The sequence below is a fragment of the Astatotilapia calliptera genome, chromosome 7 (assembly GCF_964374335.1).
Source record: "Astatotilapia calliptera chromosome 7, fAstCal68.1, whole genome shotgun sequence".
In the NCBI taxonomy this organism is placed as follows: domain Eukaryota; kingdom Metazoa; phylum Chordata; class Actinopteri; order Cichliformes; family Cichlidae; genus Astatotilapia; species Astatotilapia calliptera.
In genome coordinates, this window is record NC_137428.1 from 8,518,586 (window position 1) to 8,545,859 (window position 27,274).

General features: G+C 40.7%; 1 protein-coding gene across 1 annotated transcript in view; it reads left to right on the top strand.

The window, feature by feature from the left end:
• The window catches only part of ror2 (receptor tyrosine kinase-like orphan receptor 2), a 42,969-nt gene that overhangs the window by 10,888 nt on the left and 4,807 nt on the right, over nucleotides 1–27,274 (top strand). The window contains exons 2-7 of the mRNA XM_080303424.1: nucleotides 12,185–12,256; nucleotides 16,813–17,100; nucleotides 17,328–17,358; nucleotides 20,740–20,861; nucleotides 20,970–21,284; nucleotides 22,198–22,452. Coding sequence (XP_080159550.1) covers nucleotides 12,185–12,256; nucleotides 16,813–17,100; nucleotides 17,328–17,358; nucleotides 20,740–20,861; nucleotides 20,970–21,284; nucleotides 22,198–22,452 — 1,083 coding nt within the window. The remainder of the gene's footprint in view (nucleotides 1–12,184; nucleotides 12,257–16,812; nucleotides 17,101–17,327; nucleotides 17,359–20,739; nucleotides 20,862–20,969; nucleotides 21,285–22,197; nucleotides 22,453–27,274) is intronic.

The following is a 27,274-nucleotide window of genomic DNA, read 5'->3' on the forward strand; positions in this document are numbered from 1 at the left end:
TGTCTTTTGTTGTTTTAACTCAGTCATGGGGATGGAGTTACTCTTGTGTAAGCTTCAATGATGAGGGCTTGTAGGGTGGAAAGATAGCATCAGAGAAAGGGGAAATTCCAGTGCAGGCAAGTGATACCATCTGACAGTCCATGATACATTATGTGAGAGAGACTGCAACATAGTTTTTCATACATGTTTATGTGTAGATGATAAGCGTGAATGACCCTGTTAGTCACATCTGGATATAGTTTGTGCAAAAGAAGAACTTCACCACCTTTGAGTTCCAGTTAGAATTTAGTCCTACAATCTCAAAAAGTGCTTACAATATACAGTTGTCTAAAAGTTTCCATCCCCTTTTCACATTTTGCACACATCTTTATTGTATAGTATACATTTTAAAATGGATTAAAAACTAGCAAATTATTCACCTGCAATAATTAACTAATATCAACAGCAAAATACCATTATAAATATATTTCAGATTTAAAAAGTAAAATATTTAATTCGCTTAAATATGTTTTGGGTGGGTTTTTTTTGCAGTTTTCTCTTATAAAGAGAGCGAACAATACACAAAGAATCACAACTGTCAACTTTAATGACAACGGAAATTAAAGTGATTTGGAAAAAATGCTTTAAAAGAACTGCCCAAATCAGTGATCAGAGATTGACCTTAAATTAGCTTCATCTACCAGTGTGTGTAGAAGTAGATGAATTAAATATCTACTAAACAAGTGGACATTAACAAACAGAAAATAATAAACAGGCTGCTATGACATAGTAGTAATCTGTCATGGTAAATAGCAACAGAACCATGAATGCACACAGTAGTGTTTTTTTTTGTTTTTTGTTTTTTTTTAATAGATGTGTCTTCTTTTGGAGCCACATAGCAACCCGACTGAGTGGCTACTTGGTATGATGCTTCAGGGTATTGTGGTGTGTTTGTCAGCCACACTAACCTTTAACTTTTATGAATTATCATAATCATCATATGTCCTTATTCTCAGTGGTGAGTTGATAAATGTTTGACAAGTGAAATGATTTGTTGTACTACCACACATTCCGGCACGTTAGATTCGGAGTTTCCAGTCTACAGTTGGCTTAGGGGAGTAACAATTTTGGATTTCCGCTCTCATTTTTTCCCTGTCTAATTTGGCTTTTGATTTTACCCTCGTCCCCTGGCAGCTCAGCTCAGCAGTTTGGATGTTGCATGTGTGTAAATGACTTCTGAATAAAAATAGCCTTTTAATTTGGAAGGGTAAATGACCATTTCTTGCTTCCTGCTTTTAACCAGTATCAAAGTTGAACCCATTTTGTGTGCTTACCCTAATTACACAGCACTTTTGCTCCAGTTTCTACCAAAAAAAAATTAGGGAAAATGAACAAAAGATGAAACAGATCTTTCATCTCATGATAATCATTGGAAAATTCTTGATCCTGTGGTTACCTAATCTTCCATCTAGATGTATGTGATACACTTAGGTACATGTTCAAACATGTTTATCCAGTCCACACAGTATCTCTCCACACCAATCAAAGCCAGAAGACCACTGCAGAGACCCCAACTGTCAGTGGTGGCTCATTTAAACTGTAGAAATGATCTACAGACATGAGAAAAATACTTAGTCAACTTACAGTTATGGCACAACATTGATGTAAAAAAATTAATACTACCAGAACTTTCCTGGCCCTAAACTGTAAATGTCCAGGCAAACATAATGTAAGATTTACGTTTGGTAGTTTGCTTAAGCTAGTTAAGTAGCGCTTATCTTTTTTTATATACGGATGAACGATTTCTTGTTCTTTCCCTCCTACATAGTGGCATTATTTACCCATTCAGATCGAAAATGCAAGTAGCTGTCGGTACTTTAGCTTTCATCCTGGCAGCAGTTTAAGGTGACAGATTCTCTACAACATACATGTAGATGTCACTGAACAAGGAGCTCTGGGAGGGATGTTGCCACTTTCAGGGATTTAATTAAAGCTATCGGGGCAGAATATGGATCACAAGACCACAAAATTTATGTTTTCCCTTCGTATCTTTGTTTTTCCTCCACGGATAGATGATCCAAGTACTCTTGCCTCGAGACAGGTGAAAAAAAAAATACACTGTAGTCCTGCAGTACTACCGACTGTCCTCTATTTGCGGTCATGGTGAAGTAGTTTTGCCCACCAAGATAGCAAGCTCGTCACATGGCTGAACTTTGTCACATTTCTCAAAATACACAATGTCTAGCTCTTTGCCTTCTTGATTTATAGCGATTTAAAAACCTTTCCAAATATCCAATTTTCCTCTTTTCTTTAGTTCTATACTCTCCAACCTGTCCAGTTTTATACTTCAAAAATGTTGTTGCAGTTATGGTCTCTTAAATTTCTGTTGCACTCTCCATCCTCCTAACAATCTTGGGACCTGCTATCTATTTTTAGCTGCCTGCTACCACCTGTGGTGACCCTATAACTGCTCCTGCAAAATGTGCGTTGGGTCTGATCCCAGTCCCAATGCAAGGCTCTAGACTGGGGAACCATGACAGTATCTTCCTCATTATAGGAGATTCCCAGCATCCCTGGCTTATAATAATAATAATAATAATAATAATAATAATAATAATAATAATAATAATAATAATAATAATAATAATAATAATAATAATAATGGATACTTTATTGATCCCCATGGGGAAATTACTTGTTTTTCTCTGCATTTGACCCATTCACTCAGTGAAGCAGTGGGCAGCCCACTAAGCAGGCGCCCGGGGAATGCCTCTTATAAGATTAAGATAAGATAAGATAACCTTTATTAGTCCCACACGTGGGAAATTTGTTTTGTCACAGCAGGAAGTGGACAGTGCAAAAGTTATGAGGCAAAAATTAGAATACAATAAGAATAAATACAGTACACAACTGTACAGAATAGAATAAAATAATATACTATATACAGTAGAATAAAATAGAATAAAAATATACAATAAGATAAAAATAGAATACGAATGCTATATACAACTGAGTAAAAATACAACGATGACAGAAAGGATTATTGCACTTAGTATTATTGCACATGTGTGGATGTGTGTGTTTGTTCAGTTAAAGTCTTTGTTGTGGAGTCTGACAGCAGTGGGGAGGAAAGACCTGCGAAATCTCTCCGTCCCACACCGTGGGTGCCGCAGTCTCCCACTGAAGGAGCTGCTCAGTGCTGTCACAGTCTGCTGCATGGGGTGGGAGATGTTGTCCATCAGGGATGACATCTCCCACCCCATGCAGCAGACTGTGACAGCACTGCTGTCACAGTCTGCTGCATGGGGTGGGAGATGTTGTCCATCAGGGATGACAGCTTAGCCGCCGTTCTCCTGTCACTCACCACCTCCACTGGGTCCAGAGGGCATCCTAGAACAGAGCTGGCCCTTCGGATCACCCTGTTCAGTCTCTTCCTGTCCCCAGCAGAGATGCTGCCGCCCCAGCAGACCACACCATAAAAGATAGCAGAAGCCACCACAGAGTCATAGAAGGTCTTCAGGAGTGGGCCCTCCACCCCAAACGACCTGAGTCTCCGCAGCAGGTACAACCTGCTCTGCCCTTTCCTGTAGAGGGCGTCTGAGTTATGAGTCCAGTCCAGTCTGTTGTTCAGATGAACACCAAGGTACCTGTAGCTGTCCACAGCCTCAATGTCCATACCTTGGATGTTCAGTGGTTGCAGTGGAGAATGCTTGTGCCTGCGGAAGTCTACCACCAGCTCCTTGGTTTTACTGGCGTTGATCTGGAGGTAGTTCAGCTGGCACCAGTCCACAAAGTCTTGAGTCAGTCCTCTGTACTCCTTGTCGTCCCCATCAGTGATGAGGCCGACTATTGCAGAGTCATCAGAGAACTTCTGCAGGAAGCACTGGGTGGAATTGTGGGAGAAGTCTGCAGTGTAGATGGTGAAGAGGAACGGAGCCAGAACCGTTCCCTGTGGGGCCCCCGTACTGCAGACGACCCTGTCCGACACACAGCCCTGAGTCCTCACATACTGTGGTCGGTCGGTGAGGTAGTCCAGGATCCAGGTAGTGAGGTGATGGTCCACTCCAGAGTTCACCAGCTTGTCCTTTAGAACCGAGGGAAGAATGGTGTTGAAGGCACTGGAGAAATCAAAGAACATGATTCTCACAGTGCTTCCAGCGGTCTCCAGGTGAGCGAGGGAACGATGTAGGAGGTGAATGACGGCATCATCCGCTCCAATGCCAGGCTGGTAGGCAAACTGAAGTGGGTCCAGTGATGAGCTTGTTAGGCGCCGAAGCTGAGCCAGGACCAACCGCTCCAGGGTCTTCATCAGGTGGGATGTCAGAGCCACCGGCCTGTAGCTGTTGAGGTCCTTGGGGCGTGAAGTCTTTGGCACTGGTACAACACAGGAGGTTTTCCAGAGCTGTGGGACTCTTCCCAACCTCAGGCTCAGGTTGAAGAGGTGCTCCATCACCCCACACAGTTGGTCCGCGCAGGACCTGACGACCCTCGAGCTGATGCCATCTGGGCCCGCTGCCTTCTTGCCATTAATCCTCCTCAGTTCCCTCCTAACCTGGGTGGTTGAGAGAGACAGGCTGGAGCCTTGTGTTGAGTGTGTATTGGATGCTGTTGTTGGGGGTGGGGAGGAGTGAGCAGGGTGAATAGAGGAGGTGTGAAGTGTCTGAGGTGGAACAGCAGCAGTGGGGGTGGGTGAGTCTGCAGCCGATGTTGCAGACTGCCTCATGGCTGAATCAAATCTGTTGAAGAAATGATTCAGTTCAGTTATCGGGATGCCTCTGGTTTTGTCAGGGATAGCAGACCATGCCATCCATGAACTCCTCAGAGATTTGTGCTTCCATCTTAAGGTAAAGTAATGCTGAACTGAGGGAGAATTTTGTCTTTGGAGTTATCTATGAAGACAGCTTGTAGGAATTGAAGCACTAGGAAACAGGTCTATAGCGTGGTGGGAGCGAGAGTGCTAAATGTTTTTCGAAAAGTCCAGTCAATATGATGGTTATATTTACTCAGCCATGGATGACCTAATAACTGTGGTATACGGGTGCTTTGAATAGATATAACTGGATTTGTATTGTTACCAGAAATGGAAAGTTATTGGTTCACAGTGTTGGGAAGGTTACTTTTAAAATGTATTCCGTTACAGAATACAGAATACATGCCCCAAAATGTATTCTGTAACGTACTCCGTTACGTTACTCAATGACAGTAACGTATTCTGAATACTTTGGATTACTTAATATATTATCGTGCTTTTTACAACAACGTGAATGTACTATTGCTGTGTGATTTATTACTGTTACTGAAGGTCCGCGACTCCGAACTGTAGTAAAGGACCTCTGACTAATACGGCGGGGTCCCTGTCGGCTCATAGCCGAAAAATAGCTTTACTTTGTTGTGTGGGTTAATTTTTCTTGCGAGAGACAGAGAGAGGCGTTGAAAGGCTGCTCCAACGGAACTTATTGTTTTCGGAGGAAAACACGAACACGGTGTACAGTCGAGTCTTAATAGCTTACTTACAACTGGGCTCGTCAGGCTCTCTTCTTGGCTGCAGTGGTTATTATTATATTTACATGCTTCCAGCTCCCGTTTTTCCTCGATGACAACTCGTACCTTTCCACTCACCTTTTTCTCCCTCCTCGCGCTCACAGACACATAACGTGTATGGCAGTCCATTCTCCCTGCAGCACGGACTACTACTACACTGGCCATGATGCTACATTCTTTAGAGCTATGCTTGTAGCACTCTGCCTGTTAGCTTAGCACAACAACAACAACAACAACGAAAAGGCGCTCTCTCACCCAGGAAACACACAGTCGCAGAAAGAGAGAGAGAGAGAGCGTCGCCCTGTAACCATGGCAACCGTAACGCTGCCGCCTGGATTCGAAAGAACGTAGCTGTCAAACCAAACCCAAACAGTCCTGACCCGCGACAATATGAAACAGGAAAGTACCGCAGTGTAATCCATTTATTTCAACAAAGTAACTGTATTCTGAATACCACCTTTTTAAACGGTAACTGTAACGGAATACAGTTACTCATATTTTGTATTCTAAATACGTAACGGCGGTACATGTATTCCGTTACTCCCCAACACTGTTGGTTCAGTTCAGTGTGTGTAATATCTAGGAGACGGGTTCCATCAATTATCCACTTACATTATATACAACTGCTTTCATTGCCTCTGATACTTATCTAGACTCTTTCTCTTCAGTTGATCGTTAGTTAGTTAACTTCAGTAATTACTTCTTTCAAAGCATCAACATGTTTATTAGACCCCATTCTGCCAAAGAAGCTTAAAGATGACCTACCAATGATCAACCCATCTCTATTAATGGGCTATGTACCACAGGCCTTTAAGGTGGCAGTAATTAGACCATTACTTAAAAAGCCATAGATGTTCTAGCTAACTGGTGAATCTCCAACCTTCCTTTTATTTGAAAAGTTCTTGAAAGAGTAGTTTTAAACAGCTAACTTAGACTAATGGTCAAGAGTTTTGGAACGCACCAATTTTCAGTAAATCAAAGTGGCCAGGGGTCACTGACTATCTTCTATACCTTCACTCCTTTTACTCTTCCAGCTGACCAGTACTCCCTCATCTCTGGGTGTCTTAAAGAGTTGCTTCATACCTATGGAATATGTAACTGACTGAAGAGGGAGCCTCTCATTCAGAGAACCAACATTACAATGTAACCATTTTTGTTTGTTTGTTTGTTTGTTTTTTTATGTGATACATACCATGTATACATAACGTTGCCGGCTTGGGTCCTCAAAGCGTTATCCCACAATACTGACAGAATGAAGATTTCTTTCTTTTTGCATTTGCTTTAATTATAGAGTATGTGTGGTTATGTATGTAATTATAGGTAAATAATAAATGGTGTTCATTTCAGTAAATCAAAATGCTTAAATGAACACACATGAAGTTACCACTGTTGTGTCATATGTGTAAATGCATATAAGTCTTTAGCCTTGGACATGTAAAATAGGCTGAAAGCAACAAAACATAATTTTGCCTCTTGTTAATGTCCTAAACACAAATTTTATTTGTTTTCTTTTTCTTTTTTTCTTTGTATTAGTAAGTCATTATTCTAGCCCTCCGTGATTTGCTACCATATCGTGGGGGGATTTGGGTGTCCCAGGGATCCCAGGGGCTATGTTGTCCAGGGGCTTCTGACCCATGGTAGGGTCTCCCATGGCACACAGAACACCAAGGGTAGTTCACCCTGCCCAGGATTGCGTTACCGGGGCCCCCGCCCTGGAGCCAGGCCCGGGGAGGGGGCCAGCATCTGGTGGCTGGGCCTTAGTCCATGGGGCCTGGCCGGGCACATCCCAAAAAAGGGACATGGCCCCACCTCCTGCAGGCCCACTACCCACAGGAGGTGCCGTAGGGTTTGCGTGCATTGTGTGCTGCACACGGCCAGGAGGGGAAGCCTTGGTGAACCAATCCCCGGCTACCAAGACTAGCAATTGGAACATGGAATGTCACCTCTCTGGTGGGGAAGGAGCCTGAACTGATGCGTGAAGTTGAGAAGTACTGGCTAGATATAGTTGGGCTCACCACAGCTTGGGCTCTGGAACCAGTCTCCTGGAGAGGGGCTGGACTCTGTCTCAGTGTGGAGTTGCCCCTGGCGGTGGGCTGTAGTGGGTATCCTAGTATCCCCTCGGCTTGCTGCCTGTACATGGGGGTTTCTCCCAGTGGACAAGAGGGTTTGTTCCCTGTGCCTTCGGGTCGGGGACTTGGTCCTGACTGTCGTCTGCGCTTTTGTGCCACTCGGCGCATAAGTGATGACGACAGGGCGCCACTCTTCTTGGAGCCCAGCCTTCTTGGGGTCCCTTGGTGGGGTGCTGGTGGGTGCTCCGCCTGGGGACTCTGTTATCCTACTGGGAGACTTCAATGCTCATGTATGCAATGGCAATGAGACCTGGAGTGGCGTGACTGAGAGGAATGGCCTCCTGGATCTGAACCCAAACAGTGTTTTGTTGTTGGACTTCTGCGCAAACCGTAATTTGGTATAACGAACACCATGTTTGAACATAAGTGTCCATAAGCGCACGTGGCACCAGGACATGCTAGGCCGCAGGTCAATGATAGATTTTGTAATCGTATTACCAGACCTGCGGAGTATGTAAAAGCGGGCAGATCCAAGTCATGCTGGAGAGATTATATCTCTTGGCTGGCCTGGGAACGCCTTGGTGTTCCCCCGGACAAGCTGGAAGAGGTGGCAGGGGACAGAGAGGTCTGGTCTTCTCTGCTTAGGCCGCTGCCCCCTGTGACCCGGCCACTGATAAGTAGAAGAAGATGAATGGATGGATGGATAGTATATTAGTATTAATGGTGTATTTTATAAGCATTTCAAACTCTAGTAGATGGAAAACTTTTAAGATTGGGTAGCGTGAGTGAGGTAGTAAAAAGAGTGCATTTACAGAGGTTAGTTTGTAGCACATGTTGAAAAAGAAGAAAGAAACTATACAAAGTAGTATCTTTGAGGCTTCTGTATAATTACTTTGGTCAAAATAGTAAATGGACTGATATTCAAACAGTTTTTTTTTTTTGTTTATTTTGTATTTTTTTACCTTTTGAAATGCTAAACCTTAGTAAATATATCATGGACAGTTTGGCGTTTATTAGTGCCTATGGACCCTTTGATTAGTGGATGTCATGCACCTTCTCCTTAGTCACTGTACATCATGTATATAAAATCATGTAACCAGACTTGGTTCCAGTTCTCTTTGCGGTAAAGTACTGCTTCATGTTTCTGTTACAATGCACAGCGGTGTTTTGTGTAGTCTTTTTTTTTTTTTAAATAAATTTTTTATGTAAAAGCTTGTATTTTATATTACAACCTTCACATACTTTAAAAAGAGTTTGCATTGGATAATCACCTGCTAATTATATTCACAGCTCATAGCTGATGGACTATTCACCTGTCCCTCATCTACCTTTCTGCTCAGTGTGTAAGATGTTTACCCACTCCTCGGCCTCCATTAATAATAGTGATACCTGGATGTCCTCTAATTTATTGCTTTTAAAGTCGAATAAAACTGGGGTTATTGCACTTGGCCCTTAGAAACGTGGTGTCTAACCAGATATGTACTTTAGATTGGCCTCCAGTCACATTGCAGAACCTTTGAGTCATTTTCTCAAATATGCAGGACTGCTTTGCTTCATTTTGTGCAATATCCTTAAAATTAGAAACATTCTGTCTCTGAGTGATGCTGAAAAACTGGTTAATCTATTCATTACTTCTAGGCTGGATTATTGTTATTGATTATTATCAGGTTGTCCTAAAAACTGCTTGAAAAGCCTACAGTTGATCCAAAATGCTGCAGCCAGTGTACTGCATGGGACTAAAAAGAGCATATTTCTCCTGTCTTGGCTTCTCTATATTGACTCCCTGTTAAATCCATGATCGAATTTAAAATCCTGCTCTTCACATTCAAGGTTTTGAAAAATCAGGCCCCAGCTTATCTTAAAGACGTCATATTTCTGTATGACACCAATAGAGCACTTCACTCTCAGACTGCTGGTTTACTTGTAGTTCCTGGGAAATTTAAAAGTGGAATGGAGTTTTCAGGCCCCTCTTCTGTGGAACCAGCTCTCACTTTGAATTTGGTAAACAGACACCCTTTCTACTTTTAAAGTTAAGGCTAAAACTTTCCTTCTTGACAATGATTATAGACAGAGCATAGTGTTTCTTCTGATTGTCAATGTTTTCTCCGTTTTTTTGTTTTTTTTTATTCCTTTTTTTCCCTGTAGGGTATTGTAGGGTCTTTACCTTATACTAGAAAGTGCCTTGAGGTAATTATTGTTGTGGTTTGGTGTTATGTAAATTGAATAGTGCTGTCAGCACTAATCTTGTTAAAATAACGTTAAAGCTATTACCGCATTAACGCTGCAAATCTCCGTTAGTGAGTTAACGTAGATGGATGCTGGGTGAATGGAATGGGCTGGGCTAGAGCCGGGGTGTTGCTCATGCTGCTTTTGCCCTCCCCTAATGGCAGGGTCACCGGGAACGAATGGGGTTGTGCCTCGCGGCCATGGTTGTGCCAAATGATGTCCTTCCTGGGCTCTTATTAGCTGTCTCTTGGCTCTTTGCAGTGCTTTGGACTGTTCTTCCTGGCTGTTTGTGCTTCCGGGGTGAGTCTTCGATGAGCTGTCTGGCCTCTGTTAGATCTTGGTGAGGGTGTTTTGGGTTTGATCTTGATCGTCAATGTGGGTCGCAAGGCCTGAGGTCTCTAGGTTTTTGTGGCTGTCTGTCACAACCATAGGTTTTAGTGTTCTGTCTTTGGTGATTTGGGTGGCCGTGATGGGAATGGAGACATTCTTACCATGTGAATCACCATACTGACTGCTGTTGTTTCCTCTCTGTCCTTGGGTGTGTGTTTATTTATTTATTTTTATTTAGGTGACATTATCACTTCTAGACAACTTCATCAGGTGGTGACAAGATGACACCATACTAGCTGATCAACAGATCTCAGTAGCTCTCTGGAATGTGTATTAATTAAACAAAAATATGTATTGTTGCATTTTCAGTATGCTCCTTGTGGCTTTGCAGAACTCCTTCAACCACAAGCATTCTTTGTGAGAATGAAGACAGTGATTAGATTTCAAATCATGATTTCCTCCTTTGATTCTGTGGTTCTTTACCTCTCCTTACTAAATTTGAGATTTTATTCAACTAGCAACATCTCTCTGAAGTAGCTCTGCTTTCAGTACATTTTTGTAGAACTCCAGCCTGCTCTCTGAAAATATCAGAAATCTCAGAGAATAAGAGTGTAGGGCATAAAAAAGGCATAAAAGTGTAGATGAGTGTAGGATGAATAATAACAAAGACAAGGGTCAATACACTATGCTACAGGAGGAGATCAGCACACACATTTTCAGCAAGATAGCCAGGAGAGGGAAGGAAAGTGTTGTGGTGTGCCAGACAGCCCTCAGTCAAAACCCCAGCACATAGAGCCGTAGCCTGGCCTCTTAGCGCTCAAAGGGCCTTTTCATGACAGAGGCAGCAAGCTCTTGGAATGCAGCAGCCAGCAGCCCTATTCAGCTGCGGATGGAAAAGCATCCCATTGCCCCAAGTCCCTCATTTTCCAAGGCATTTGATACATGTAATCAATCACAGCTGCTGCCTGGTTTGACCAGGCCTTAGGAAGTTTAACTCAGTTTTTGGTTTTCTTGGTTTTTACTATAGTGCAGCATAAACATTAGTTTATTAGAGTCCTTAATACTACTCTGAACACAATTATAAAGACCTTTGACAGCACTTATTAAACCTGACTGTATCCCCATTAAGTGGATCCTAGAGGTTTGCATGATGATGGTTTTGTCTTCTTAGGCTTTGTCTTTCATTCTTGTAGTGGATGATGTAAAATGTAAATTGAGGACTGAATGTGATTTAACAGAAATGGCATTTCTCATTTGACACAAATGTGCAGGAATAAAAAATAAAAATTGCAACATTGTACTAGCTTTGCTGTGAAGGTTATCAGTCATCCAGATCATGGTAGTCTAAGGAACCTGGAAATAAAGTGACTGGATTTTTATTTATTTTTTTAATTATCAAGATGTTTCAACTCTCATCCAGCCTGTAGTGGTAATGGCTCACACCTGTTTTCACACCTTGACTTATGTGATGAAGCACATGATTAATAGTGGGTCAACGAACCTCTTATAGCTGATTATTATTATTTATTTTATTTTTATAAATGGTTGAACAGACATAGCACATATTTGTTGGTTTGTCACTCTATCTTGGTATACCATGAAAAATATATCCACATTTATCAAGGCACGTCTTACCTTTAACAATGATATGCCTACCTCCTCAAGCATATTTTTGCATGGGCTACATGTTGTGGAGGGGTTTTTCTTTGCCAAAAAGACAGTTTTGCAGGCATCCACTTTAGTTTAGTTTGCAGAGGGCCTCCTTCATTTACATCAAATGAAAATTCCGCATTTAAAATTCTGGGAGGCACTTTTACATTCTCACTACTTGGGACAAAGCAGAATTTTAAGCACCACCTTAAGATAAGATAAGATATACCTTTATTAGTCCCACGAGGGGGAAATTTCAAGGATAGAATGCAAAATTTCAGTCTGTATTTTTAAGTCTTTGCAACATCTTGGAACCTCCACCAGTTTGCATGGTCTTGTTTTTATTTTAGGTTTCACTTGAACTCATTCCCTCAAATTCTGTCCTCCAGATAATCCGGGCCTCTCAGTAGGCATAGGTGGTGTGGCTGAAGCTCAGAGTGGAGCTGCGCCAACAGTCGAAGGTGAGATTGAAATTCCTTTTGTTTTCTGATGCTGTTTGTGTCAGTTATGTACACACCTAAAGCTCAATTACTATTGGACTATTTGTATAATCCATATCAAAAATGACTTGTATTTTGCTGTTTGCTGTTGCTATGCACTTCTTTCTGTTGTGATTTTCACAGTGATTTAGCCAATTTAAAAGAGAGCCACATTCAAGAGACAGAGAAAACTCTGACTTTAAGCTTGACATAGCTCACCAAGCCATAATCTCACTTTATAATTTCACCCAATGACTTGGTTTCATCCTACTGACCTCTGTCATCACATCAAAATGTCACATTTGGACTTTTTGAGCTTGTCTATTGACTAAAATCAAATGCTGTGGTCACGAGCTACATCTGACAATGTAGATTATATCTGGAGAGCTACTCAGAAGTAGTGACTAGACAGATAAACTGTTAATCAAGGAAGGACCCATTGGTCTGTATGCTAAAAACTAGTTGGGAATATTGCAAGTAGTGTCAGTACTTTAAGGGAAAGATTCAACACTGATGCAGAAAGACTGAGTAGAGTGTTTCCATTCCTAATTAGAATATATACAGCATTGTCTTGTGACCCATAGGCCCCGAGCTCACCCAAACTCTGAGTAAAGCACATGGCAGATTTAAATAATTATTTCATAGTAATATGTCAGACTCCCATCAGCAGATCAAAACATTATAATTCACAATTTCTGTTGCTGTCTCAGTATCTTTGATTTAGGAATAGCTCCTCTGTGCAGTTATCAGCTGCATTCCTTGAGTAGTTGTTTCTGGGACAAACAAGCTATTGCTCTTAGTGGGCCAGGCTTTTGAAACTTGCAGGAAAGTCTGTTTTGTTAGAAAGCTGCTTTTCATTACTTCTGTCTCGCAGGGATAAGCCTAATCAATCAAGTACTTGAGCTTTGATATTTGATACCTTACTAGTCCCAAAGTAGTTTGGACTTCAGCCAAGAATGATGATGGCCCTGTGGATCACTGAGTGTTGGCCGGCAGGCATTCTGCCCCAACCTGTGCTGGACTACATTACATTCTGTAAGTGACTGATAAGAGAATTAAAAATGTTGCTTCACAATAAAGTTATGCGGCAACACTCTTGAACCGGAATCTTAGTTGTGGCCTTAACTTTTTCATTTTTCGTGTTGTGAATTGCAGCAGAGTTGTGTATTTTTGACAGATTATCATTTGTCAAAATAAAGAATAAATTAGCCTAAAAAGCCGGCGATGCCCTTACACTATGCAGCGGTTAGCTTCTGAGTGTTGGACCAAGACTGTCATAGTGCAGGGACCTCTGGTCACACCACAACTTCAAGCCAGGCAGTCACTGGAGTAGCAGCCAGGACTGCATGGAAATGATAAAGAACTGTGAGGTTGTGACTGACCCATACAAGGGAGTGTGGGGTTTTGTTTTTTGGGGGGCGTGGGAGGCAACTGTGCAGTTCATTGTTTGTTTTGACTCCTTTAATCACTAATGCCTTTTTTCCCCTTTCCTAACTGCGCTGCCCTTACACACTTATTTTCATAACAGAAAAATTAACAATTTGTGATTAAAGAGCTTTATGATAACATTACTCTTCTGTAGCCTGTGAGTAGAAGTGCTGTGTCAGGATGGGAAATAGGCCACAGATCTGTTTTTCCACTGCATGAACTCCAGAATCTGTCTGCTGCTCATAAAGCAGAAGTACCAATAGCCATAATCTTAGTGTGTATTTATCATTATCTCTGCACCTATTCCTTTTTATTCCCTTTCTTTACGTGTGTTAAAAAATATTTTGGTAAAAGTCCTGAATCAACTTATTTATTCAAGTAGAACTGAAAAAGTTCAGGCTCTGAAATGTGATACAGACTGTAAAAAGTAGGTCAAAATGTTATGACAAAAAAACAAATAAACAAATGTTATTGGAATCTAAATTCTAACTTTAATGAATTTTCTAAGATTGAATTGATTATGTAGGACACAGTGAAAATAAAAAATAAAAAAAAAGAACTATTGTTGTGTATATTTTTGGCTGATGACTTTGCCTCCACATCTAAACAGAAAAATCAGTACAGTCGGGTGTTTTTAAAAAAGTGGGGCGCAGCAGGTGGGGGACAGTAAGATCAGTTGTTGTTGTTATGTGTTTTTATAAGCAAATAACTGAGGTATTGTACAACAATTCACAGTTCCTAGAGTGAAGACTGTCATGCAAAACTATCACGTTTAGTAAATATCCTCAGTCCAGATTTATCCAGGGAATCAAACTATTTTTAGTGTACTGAAAGGAGCTTGATATACCGTGCAATTATGGTAATTTTGAAAGTTGCTGTTTGTGAGGCTGTTCACATGGATTGGGTTTCTGTTTTGTCCCACCCATTATTCCAGTGAAATTGGGCTAAATAACAAAAACACTCATAAAATACAGTTTAACATCTTCCAAAATTAAGCTTAATTCTATCATGAGTGGGTGTGTGGCAGACGAGATGTGGATCCAAGTGCAAGACTCAGAAAAGAAGCTTTAAAGCTAAAATCAAAGAATTAAAAAACAAAACAAACAAACAAACAAACAAAAGACCTAGCAGGGCTGGAGCAAGGGATCATAATACAAGGAATCATCAGGGAACCCATGAACTAACGGACACACAACCACAAGGGGCGATGCGACAAGGGGCGATGCGACAAGGGGCAAGCGGAGAATCGGACAATAATTACAAAAGATAATGAGCCTAGGGAGAAACACACTGAGAACAAATCAGGGATACAAAAACAAAAGGGAAATGACTCTCAGTACACAAGACAAAAGACTTTCAAAGTAAAACAACAAGTAATTAAGAAGTTAAAACCTAACACAGACGGAGATTTAACCTACAAACTTGATATAATGGGATATCAAGGAAAACTCAGAAGTTAGGGTTTACTTTGCTAGTCTCGTAGTGGGTTACTATGAGCAAAACAGACAACAAGAACTAAGGCTACCATGATACCAAGTGAGTAGAGACAAAGTATAAACAATAAACTAAGAACCATACTTTAGTTATTTACTTTTTTTCTTTTTTGAAAAATTGTGTACATGGTTCATTAATACTGGACTGTAGATTGGAGGAAGGTGCTGTGAACAGATGAGTCCAAATTTAAACTCTTTGGTCAGCATTGTCATGTTTATGTCCGCAGTAAACCTAGAGACTGTTTTGATTATAGATGTCCTGCACCCACAGTGAAACACAGTGGAGATTCAAATGTGGAATTATTTTTAAAAAATTATTATTAGGTATGCACACAGGTGTACACACGGGTATTCACAGACGCGGACTACAGCTTTCTTGGCTGCTGCCTCAAAGCACATTGTGCGCTGTCTACCTTACGTGCTGCACAATATCGTTTATTATTTAGTATCTACTGATATCTACTGCTAGCTAGTTTATTGTGATGGTGCCGTGTTTTTTTTATTATGTTGCTCTTTGTTGTTTGTTTTCTCTTCTGTTTTTTTTTCTCCATACAGGTGACCCAGGTGTTTTTTTTTTTTTTTGTTTTTGTCTTTTTTCTTTCTTCCCCCCCTTCTCACCGTCTCTTCTCCCCTCTGGTTTTCTTTCTCTCCCTCTCTTTCTTTCATTCTTTCTCCCTGTCCTATCCCCCAGTCATGTCTGTCCCGTTTGTAGCAACTGAAAATAAAATAAATTCATAATTATAATAAAGGTCAATCAAATGGACCAATATGGCAAGGCCATGATGATCCACTTGGTAAAATAAATCCGCTTGGCATCTTTCTTGGCCTTAAGACAACAATTCTGATGGCTAAAGATCCAAACAGGACACACACACACACAAAAAAAAATAAATATTATTAGTCCTTTATTTATCCAGGTAAAAATCTCACTAACATTCAAATTTCATTTCAAAGAGACTTTAAGACCTGGAAATGGAGTTCCAGTTCTGTAAACTCCATGGGCAAATGAATGAAAATTGATGGTATCACGAACAAGATGGTCTACCACAATATCTTAGTGCTTCATCATCCCTTCTACACTGAAATTGATTGGTCATGGGTTTATATACCATGAAGACAATTACCCCAAGTATGGTCCAAAGCTTTGCAGAGCTTTGAAACGAACAAAATTTTTATGGAATAATAAACCATCACAGATAAGTCCATCAATCCAGATCAAAACTTCTAGACACAAATATGCTTAAACACCTTCAAAACGACTAAAGCCCCAACTTACAACTTGTCCAATACAAAATTCTCCATAGAACCACACTAGAAAGGACAAAGGATGTTCCAACATCTTCCTATACTCTTGTCTCACACCCTCTAGCTGGAGCAGTAATACTATGATTATGTGATGGTTCAAGGGTTGATCAGGCTGCATCCCAGTTTGCTGCTGGTTCAGGGGAGCCGTCTGCTTGTGTGCTCACAATTATTAAAATAGGTTTCACTGCAAAGAATAAAAGCAGAGACACACTGTACCAATTAACAATCAAATGCAACAAACTTGATGCTCCAGATGTTTTATTAGACAGAATGCTACTATCAGGCTTAAAACCAATGTTTTACTTCTTCAAGGATATTTTTTGGAGTTCCAGAAGCCAGTCAACAACATCACGCTCTTTCAGGGGCAGACAGCCACCCTTCATTGCAAAGTGGCAGGAAATCCTCGGCCGTCTATCCGCTGGCTGAAGAATGATGCCCCTGTAGTACAGGAACAGGGACGCCTAACCATCCGCAAGACAGAGGCAGGCTCAAAGCTCCGCATCCAGGACCTGGACACAACAGATACGGGCTATTATCAGTGTGTTGCATCGAACTCAGTCAAAGTCATTTCTGCCACAGGTGTTCTTTATGTCAAACTAGGTAAGACTGAAGTTTATTTGTACTATAACTTTTAATTTTAAGGCTTAACTGTATGGGTTAAATAATTAATATTAAGTGTTTATTTATACAACTTCTGTTTACACACGTCTCAGTGAGGTCAGTGGCTTGTGCAGGAAGCTTTTACTAATCATAAAAACTGCAATGTTTCTGACTGTAGAGCCAGTCACTCCTTATTTTCATGTACTTGTTTTCTTTCTGATTTACAGGACAGATGCCCACACAAGGCCCAACTGAACCGTAAGTAGCCATCTTCTTGTTAATAGTGTGTTATGTGTGTTTGTCTGTTTGTGTTTATATGTTTGTAAGTATTTTTAATCAAGGATTTTTATTTTTTTTAACAGTTTTTGCTTGTTTTATTTTTTGTCTTGTTTTGGGGTTGTTGTTGTTTTTTTTTTTTTTAAATGGTAAATGGCCTGTATTTATATAGCGCTTTACTAGTCCCTAAGGACCCCAAAGCGCTTTACATATCTAGTCATCCACCCATTCACACACACATTCACACACTGGTGATGGCAAGCTACATTGTAGCCACAGCCACCCTGGGGCGCACTGACAGAGGCGAGGCTGCCGGATACTGGCGCCACTGGGCCCTCTGACCACCACCAGTAGGCAACGGGTGAAGTGTCTTGCCCAAGGACACAACGACCGAGACTGTCCAAGCCGGGGCTCGAACCGGCAACCTTCCGATTACGAGGCGAACTCCCAACTCTTGAGCCACGATCGCCCCATAGAAATTAGCGAATTTTAAGTGTCAACCTATAGCACACAGATTGTGGCTATAAGATGTTAGTGCCTTTATGTGTTTGTACAGTTGCTGATGGACATTAGCAACTGTGGCCAGATGGTATCAGTTTATTTGTCCTTCAGGAACTCCCTGCATACTTTTGTAAAATTTAATGGAAATTGAAATTAGTTTCAGCAGTCTCCCTCAAGCAATGCTAAGATTGTTAGTGCTTGTATTAAGACCAAGATTGTTGTCTCTTACTGATAAATTCCTAAACTGCAGTGAAAAAATGCACAAGAAAAATTGACAGTACTGACCAAGCCAATGACAGTAGCCACATGCGGCATTGACTGGACATGTAGTTACATTGTTTTGATGGGTTTGCGGGTTTGTGGGCTTGCAGTTATGACATAGCTACATTGCAGATTTCCCTTTTGAAGCATAGATCCCCAGTAATGTCTGATTTAGACTTCTGCAGCTGTAAGTGGACGCCGTTGTTGCTGGCATTTGTGCTTGCACTAGTTTAAAAACCTCACCTTTGCTCCTCCAGAGATGGCTTTTGTCATTGCAGCCAAATAGCTCAATGTTGGTCTCATCTGATCATGAAACCTTTCTCCAGAAGGCCTTTGGCTTCTTCTGGGTAGATTCAAATTTCAGTTAAGGTTAAAGGTGTCCATTTTGGAGCAGGGACTTCTTTCATGGTCAGTACACTCTCACTCCATGGTGATGTAAAACTCACTTCACTGTGGAGAGTGACAGTAGTATTCCAGCAATTTTCAGTTCATGTTAAGTGTGAGCCTTGCTTGTAAACATCCCTACCAATTTCCTCTATCCTGAGTGTGACCGTTTGGATCTTGTTTCAGACCATGGCAATGTGGTGACACATCTGAATAACTTGGGCACAATTGTTTGAACTGCTGGTCTCAGAATCTGCAGTGGTTTAAACTTGTGTGAAACTTCCAACTTGTATAAATCTACAATTCTCCTTCTTAGATCATCACTGAGTTCCTTGGACTTTGTGAGTAGTGGTCAATCCAATGAGTGCTTTCAAACTGCTGGCAAAAAGAAACTAGTAGTTAATAATTATCATTAACAAGATGTTAACAAGATGTTAGTACACCTTGGTCTTGATAAGTTAAAAGAACCTGTACAACCTCTAGCACCACTTAATAAAATATATAAAATGTATGCATATATTTGAGTATATATGCATACTTACAATATTAGAGAAAAGTTGATTAAAAATGGATGCCGTACAAGCATCACACCCTAAAAGAACATTTCAAAGAATTCAAAGCCCAAAATTAGCATGAGATGAGTGTAGTGTATATAAATCTTTTGCCCCAAGTGCATTTACCTTAAATACAGCTTTCTCTGTCTACTTTGTCAACTGTGTTGCATTAAACTTTTGTGTCATAAATCTTTGTAATGTTAGGTGACCTGAAATTACTGTTTCGGAAAGTCTTATATAAGGAGGTTGAATAGCCCAAAGTATGAACGGTAAATTAATAGTGGTGGAAGCCACTGACCTCTTTTGCTGCTCCTTTCTGTTTTTCACTAGTTTCTGCATTTGGCTAGGGCTAGTGTCACTGCTGCTATCATCAGCATCTTTGGACCCTAAAGATGTTTTACAGGTAGCCCATCTTCTTCATGATGGCAGAACAAACAGGATGAGCACTGCCAGAACCCTTCAAATTGACATCCACTAGGCACTGGTGTGAAAGTCTCTGGCTAAACAATAACATACAGACTTCATCGGGCTAGCCTAAGGGACCGACATCATCTAGTCGGCTCTGTGCTCATTAACTAGCACTGAAATGGTTTTCCAACAGTCTTGAAGAAGTTCCCAGAGATGCTGAGCACTTGTTGGCCCTTTCGCCTTCACTCTGCGGTCAATTTCATCCCAAACCATCCTGATTGGGTTTAGGCCAGGTGTCTGTGGAGGCCAGCCCATCTGGCACAGCACTCCAACACTCTCTTTCTTGGTCAAATAGCCCTTACACAGGCTGGAAGTGTGTCTGGGGTCATTGTCCTGTTGAAAAATAAATGATTGTTCAACTAAGCACAAACCAGATGAGATGGCGTGTTGCTGCAGGATGCTGTGGTAGCCATGCTGGCTCAGTGTGCCATCAATTTTGAATAAATCCTCAACAGTGTCACTAGCAAAGCACCTCCTCCTCCATGCTTCATGGTGCGAACCATGCACGAGAGGCCATCCGTTCACCTTTTCAGTCGCACAAAGATACAGCGGGTGGAACCAAAGATCTCAAATTTGGACTCATCAGACCAAAACACAGATTTCAAAGATTTCCACTGGTCTAATTTCTAATCTCACATCTGTGAAGTGAGAACATTTCATCGAATACATCATCAAAAAAACAAAGGGGGACTACTTTGAGGAATCTAAAATATAATACACATTTAGAATTATTTATCAATTTTTTTCTTTGCTACATAATTCCATTGATCATGCTTCATATATTTGATGTCTTCAGTAAGTATCTACAATGTAGAAAGTAGTGAAAATAAAGAAAAAACATTAAACGAGAAGGTTTGTCCAAATATTTTCCTGGTTAATTACAGGAATCTAAATTATACTGAATTTCTGGGTAACGTTTAAGAGTTTACAAAAATTGTATAATATATCAGCTGACATTCATGCTTGATATGGATTATTTAAATATGCTTATTACAGAAGACCAGTATGCATGTGTAATGTGCAGCTTACATTGCAACAGACTACGTATATTTCTGAAGCAACAGGTTACATCTACAAACAGCAAAGATGTGCAGAGTGTATAAAGGCCAGACATCATATTACATCACATTTTCTCCTGAAGTCATTTAAAGAATTTAAACCTGTTTTTTTTTTTTGTTTTGTTTTTTCTCTTTAGGTCACGTGAAAAACATTTTTGCCAGCCATATCGTGGCATTGCCTGTGCTCGATTCATCGGTAACCGCAGTATCTATGTCGAGTCTCTGCAGAAGCAAGGGGAGAATGAAAACCGCATTACAGGTGAGGAAATTAGGCATCCTTCATGGTTGATATATTCCTTAATTCTAAACTTTAACAATATCTGAAATTTCCAAGCAAACAGTTACAACTTTTTCCACTTTTTTTAAGCTGCCCTCACTATGATTGGAACATCCACCCACCTGTCTGATCAGTGCTCTGAGTTCGCCATCCCATCCTTCTGCTACTATGTCTTCCCTCTGTGTGATGAGCAATCTCGGGGCCCTCGGCGCCGTCAACTCTGTAGAGATGAGTGCGAGGCTCTGGAGAATGACCTTTGTCTTGCTGAGTACACCATTGCCAGATCGAATCCTATGTTACTCATGCAGCTTGAGCTCCCAAGCTGTCACTTGCTGCCACAGCCAGGAACACCTGCTGCAGCTTCCTGTATGAGGATAGGAATACCACCAGAAAAATTGGGTTCATGTAGGTGGATGAATGCACACACAAAAATGTATAAAAATACCCCAGTTATGAAACAAATGTGCAAGCATACACCCCATTACTGCATACTATATTCAGTTAGGGTCATAAATATTTAGATACTGACATTATTTTTCTAAATATTCTTCTGTACACCACCATTTTGCTTCATAGTCTCATATTTTCAAACGAATTGGGCATTTACCTGATAAGTTTCAAGGACTATTACATGATAAAATAAGCACATAAAAGATCTAGAGATGATTTCATATGGATGCATTTCATAGCTGTTAACCAGCCAACCAGCCAATCCCATATTGGTTGTTTGATTTGAAATCCAATCTGGTAGTGTAGAGAGGAAAAATGACAAAACATTATGTGTTGTCCAAAAAACTTACTTACCTAACTGTATTAAGCAGGGAGGTTCACTGTAAAACTGACCAAAGCTGTATCGTAGACATAACTTCCAGCCCTGCGTTTGTAATTCTGGGTACCATTTTAATTGTTTATATATTTTTATATTCTGATTGGTTATTGTGGTTATCTCTTTAATGCACAAGAGGTCTACAGTGGCATACACAGTTTAATTTTAAACCACCAAATTTCCCTAAATAAAAGTGCATTTTTTTGTCTAAACCACTGATGGGAGACTGATGCATTTCATAAATATAGCGGTTCACATTTACCTTAGAAATTATGTTGCACCTATTTTAATTTAATTTCACAAATTAATACAATTTTTGCGTTTTAAATAATTGAGTCAAAAAATAACCTGCAAGGGTAAACATAGAACTAGGAGCAGAGGATCATATATTTTACTTTCAATTATAATTAATACATCATTTAGCACTCATTAAATTCTCAAAATTTCAGACACCTGAAATTCATTGTCTGTCTGTCATTGTCCGTTCTACAGATTCCCCCTCAGATCACAGCTGCTATAATGGAAGTGGAGTTGACTACAAGGGCACAATCAGCATCACTAAATCTGGTCACTACTGCCAGCCATGGAGCGCTCAGTACCCGCACAGTCACCAACTGTCTCAGGAGTATCCTGAGCTCTGGGGAAGTCACAACTTCTGTCGTAATCCAGGAGGCCTAATGCAGGCACCCTGGTGCTTCACCCTGGACCCTCTGGTCAGGGTGGACCTGTGTGAAATCCAGCCCTGCAGTAAGTAGCATAAGGGAATTTCCTCCTAAGTTGTGGAAAGTGCTCTCTTGATACCTTGGTGTTTAAAGTTGACTATGAAGACTATGGCATGTGAATCACATCATTTTCATTTTCATAAGACAATTCAGTGAGCTTTCTTGCTCTGTGAATGAGGCCATTATCATCCATCAAGAAGCTACAACCATCAGGTGATCACTTAGAACAACTCTGTGTTGATTTACCATTGTAAATCACTTAGACCCTTCCCTCTAAATGACAAAGTGGACCGGATTTCCTCATGGGAGGGCTCAAGGTTTTCCTGACCTGTCTGTATATTATCCATTTAAATTTAATTTATTTTTTTTAGAGTGCCTCAAGGTGATTTTATATTGCAAGGTAAGGGTCCTGCAATGTTAAAGAGTAAAACCCAACAAGCAGATGTTCTCCTATGAACAAGCACTTTTCAACAGTGGGAATAAATTAACCTCCTGTCAAAAGGATGATGGATCTGAGAACCTGGCATCTATTGTGAGAGGCTGTTTTTTTGAACCAGTTTTTGTCTGAGTGTATGGCTGGGTCTGAAGTACACTGGGACACTCAGACAAAAACTGGTTCATCCCAAGGACAAAACTCCTAAACACAAATTAAACTACATAGTACATGCTGTTCAGTGCTACATTGGCGAGACCAAACAGCCACTTCATAAATGCATGGCACAACATAGACAAGAGCCACCTCAACAGGGCAAGACTCAGCTGTACATCTGCATCTAAAGGACAAACGTCGCTCTTTGAGGATGCCAATGTCCACATTTTGGACAGAGAAGACAGATGGTTTGAAAGAGGAGTGGAGCCATGTATGTCCATTGTGAACGGCCATCTTTGATCAGAGGGCGGGGTTTACAGCACGACTGTCTGCCATCTATACTCCAGTTATGAGATCCCTTCCCAGCCTTAATGCCCACTCACATCCAGGGCCACGTGATCTCACAAAATCACAAGATAAGATGGTGCTAGGTCTCACAATGTGTTCACCTGAAACCTTGGCTGCCTAATCAACCTTTTCAAATAAAACTTCTTAATCTTTCAGTCAACCCAGAGCTCATAGAGGTGCCTTAGGTGCCTCAGCCTTAGAGGTGCTAATTCTTATTCCTGCCACTTTGCACTTGACTGCAAACTGCCCCAGTGTGAGATTGAAGCCACTACCTGACAGAGCCAACAGAATCACATTATGCACAAAAGGCAGACGCAAGAATCAGTTCAATTACATTTTATTTATGTAGTGCCAAATCACAAAAACAGTCACCCAAAGGTGATTTATATTGTAAGGTAAAGACACTACAATAAGAGAGAGAAAACCCCAATAGAGATTAAAGAGGGCAGGGAGCTAGAGATTAATAATAGCTAATGATTAAGTACAGAGTGGTGTGTAAACAAACAGTGAATGAAGAAGTTGAGTGAGTAAGAAAAACTCAGTGGATCATAACTAATGGGGGATTCAAAGTCACCTGAACCAGCCCTAACTACATGCTTTATAAAAAGGTAGGTTTTTAGGACAGCCCGATGATATTAATTTACAATACTCCGGCTGAGAGGCAATAAATGTATGAACTAGTTTTTCAGGATCATTCTGAGAAAGGATGTTTCTAATTTAGAGATATTACACAAATGCACGAAAGCAGTCCTACATATTTGTTTAATATGGATTGAAGAACCTATGACTGTGAAGATTCTTCACAGTATGGTGTCGAACCAGAGTAAATATCTGGTTCGACACCATGTTTCTAAGATGTTTAGGGCTGAGTACAGCAACGTTACTTTTATCTGAATATATAAGCAGTAAATTATCAACATCATCATTGTCATCAACATCTTTATGCTTTTAAGATATTTGTACAGTTTAACTAATTGTTGTATGTCATCTTGTTTCATTGACATTTGGAGCTGTCAATGAAGCAATCTTGTACAAAGCAGTCAAAATGTATACTAGACCTTTGAATGATATGCCTAAAAAAAATGATGTATAATGTAAACAGAACTGGTCTTAGCACAGAACCCTGTGGTACTCATAATTAAACTTTGTGTGTGAAGAGGACTCCCCATTTACATTAATAAATTGGGAGTCCATTAGGTAGATGTGATCCTTGGCTCATTAAAAGTAATGGGGCTCAAGTTCTGTGTAGTTGAGCAGGCATCAAATGGGTCACTGAGTCACATAATCCCTCACAGGTCCCAAGAAGGACACAGTCAAATGCCTTCCGCAAGTCCACAAAGCACATGTACACTGGTTGAGCAAAGTCCCATGCACCCTATTATAGAGTGGCTAAAGAACTAGTCTAGGGCTCCTCGGCCGAGGGGAAAACTGAACTGTTCCTCCTGAAATTGAAAGATGATTTCCCCCTATTATACCTTTGTGTATACCTTATCAGGGTGGCCGAATAGCACAATCTCTCTATGACTTGAGCACAGCCGCTGGTCCTCCTTTTTAAAGATGGTAACCAACAATCCAGATGTCCCGCCCAGGGCTTTAACGAACTTACTTAAGAAAATCTCATACACCCCTTTGGGCCCATGCCACCAGGGAGTTTTTTTTTTGTTTGTTTTTTAACCTCCCTTATTGACCTTCCCTCCAGTGATGAGCAAGGCATCCCCTTGTCCTCAAACTTTCCTCTAGAGAAGTTTTGAATGTAGGATTAAAGAGATGAGTATTCCTTGGCTATATCCTCAGTTTGTCTGTGGAAAATCCATATTCCATATTCCCATCCCCTCCTAAGTCACCCCTACTAAGACGGTTTACCAGAATTATTTAGAGGCCAACAAAATGTTTGTTTCTGCTAGTCCCACAGGAGTCCCACAGGCTAGCCAAGCCTGATAGGATGACGTCTTCTCCTTAATGGCTCTTTTCATCTTCTGTGTCCACCATCTCGTTCGGGGATTATCACGTTCTAAATCTTTTAATCTAGAAGCAGGCAGTTGTCATTCACAGGAAGGCAAGCAGCTAAGCAAACAAATCCAGCAAGGGCAGGCAAAAGCAAAATCCCCCAAAAATATTTACAGGAATTAGCCCACTGACATGGGCAATGTTGTGAAATGGAAGGTGCTGTGGTATCATTAGTTTTTTTTTTTTGTAAACAAAACAAAAAACATGGGTTTTGATATTGTATCATTTGAGATTTTTTTCCATGAATCTCATTTTGACAGGTACACTTTTCAGGTATTTCAGAAATACTTAAATACTTTTTTAATGTTTATTCACACAATATTTGAAATATTACAATTATTCTACAAAACAGATATTTTCTCAGATTATGTTTAAAGCTATAACAAAAGAACGTATGATTAAGAAAAATAATACAAAACATTGATCGTCACGACTAGAAATCTGCAGCATTTTTTCTGCAATGTAGACCCCATCAAGAAAACCCAGTTTTAAAGCCGAAGATTTCAAAGGCATGTTCTTAACCATCCACAATGCTTTCCTATTAATCTGTTATACAATATTGCATACCTTTTATTATAATTTTCTTTAAAAAAAAAAAAATCATCCTATTGAGCAGCACACATCATTCTTAAGAAAAGGGAAAAGCAGTTTTCATAGTCAATTGAGTAAACTTAATTTTCAAAAAAAAATATATATATAACATGTGCTTTTGATGCTGCCAGTTGGTCACTAGGTGAAACAAATAAGCACAACTTCTGGCTGCAGAGCTCCATTCACTGTGGATTCAGGCTCCGCTACAATAGTTCATCTAGATCAGGGATGTCAACTATAAGGACCGGGGGCCGGCATAGACTCTAATCTGGCCCTCTGAACAATTTATATTTTTGGACAGCTTTTCCTCCTGACAAAGACCTCACCCACAGCCAGCCACTATACACCAAAGTAGTGAAGTAATAGATAAACAATTACCGTAAATGTCGGGCTATAAGCCGCTACTTTTTGCACAAGCTTTGAACCCTGCGGCTTTTAGTCAGGTGCGGCTTTTCTATGGATTGTCCGTGATTTTTGTCATATCGTAAGACGATATGTTTTGTGTGTTCCGCTGTTGTACGGCACTACGTTGCCTGGCGGAAGGATCGGGGTTCAAGAGTGGTATGTTAGTCACATGTCCGTCCGCCAGGCAACCTGGTGCCGTACGAAGTAGCGCGAAAAACAAACTTCAAAGTAGCGCTACGCATTCAGCGGGAGGCGTGGATGATGAGCGGCGATAAACTTGCAAGTTATGCCCAAAAAGCAAGTTATGCCCAACTCCACCGGTGGATTCTGACCGCGTGGAAAAGTGTGAAAACATCCACGATCACCAACGGATTTTGAAGGGCTGGACTGCTGCATGATGGAGAGGAGGACACCGCCACGGCCCTTCTGAGGGTGTTCGACTCTGACACTGACAATGAGGATTTCTTTGGTTTTGAAAGTGACAACGAAGGAGAGAAGAAGAGTGGATGACGAAGCCATCCTGAGCCTGTTTGTATCCGACACTGGAGAAGAGGACTTTGGTGGTTTTAGTGCGGAAGAAGAGAAAGATGGTGGTGAATGACTGACTTTTCTTCTTGTTAAAGCTGTGTCACTGCACCTGAGCCTAAAAGGTAGGCCGAATCTATTTTTCTGGTGTGCTGTAGGCTACTGTTATGTACTACATGTGCAAATATGTACCCATAACTTGTTTTTCAAAATATTAATAAAAGTGATGTCTCCAAACAGCCATCTCTTTCCTGACAATTCCCTTTGTGCATATTCTCTTACATATGATAAGTCAACATTGAAACACCTGCGGCTTTTGGTCAGGTGCGGCTAATGTATGTACAAAACAGGATTTTCCCCTGATTTTAGCTTGTGCGGCTAA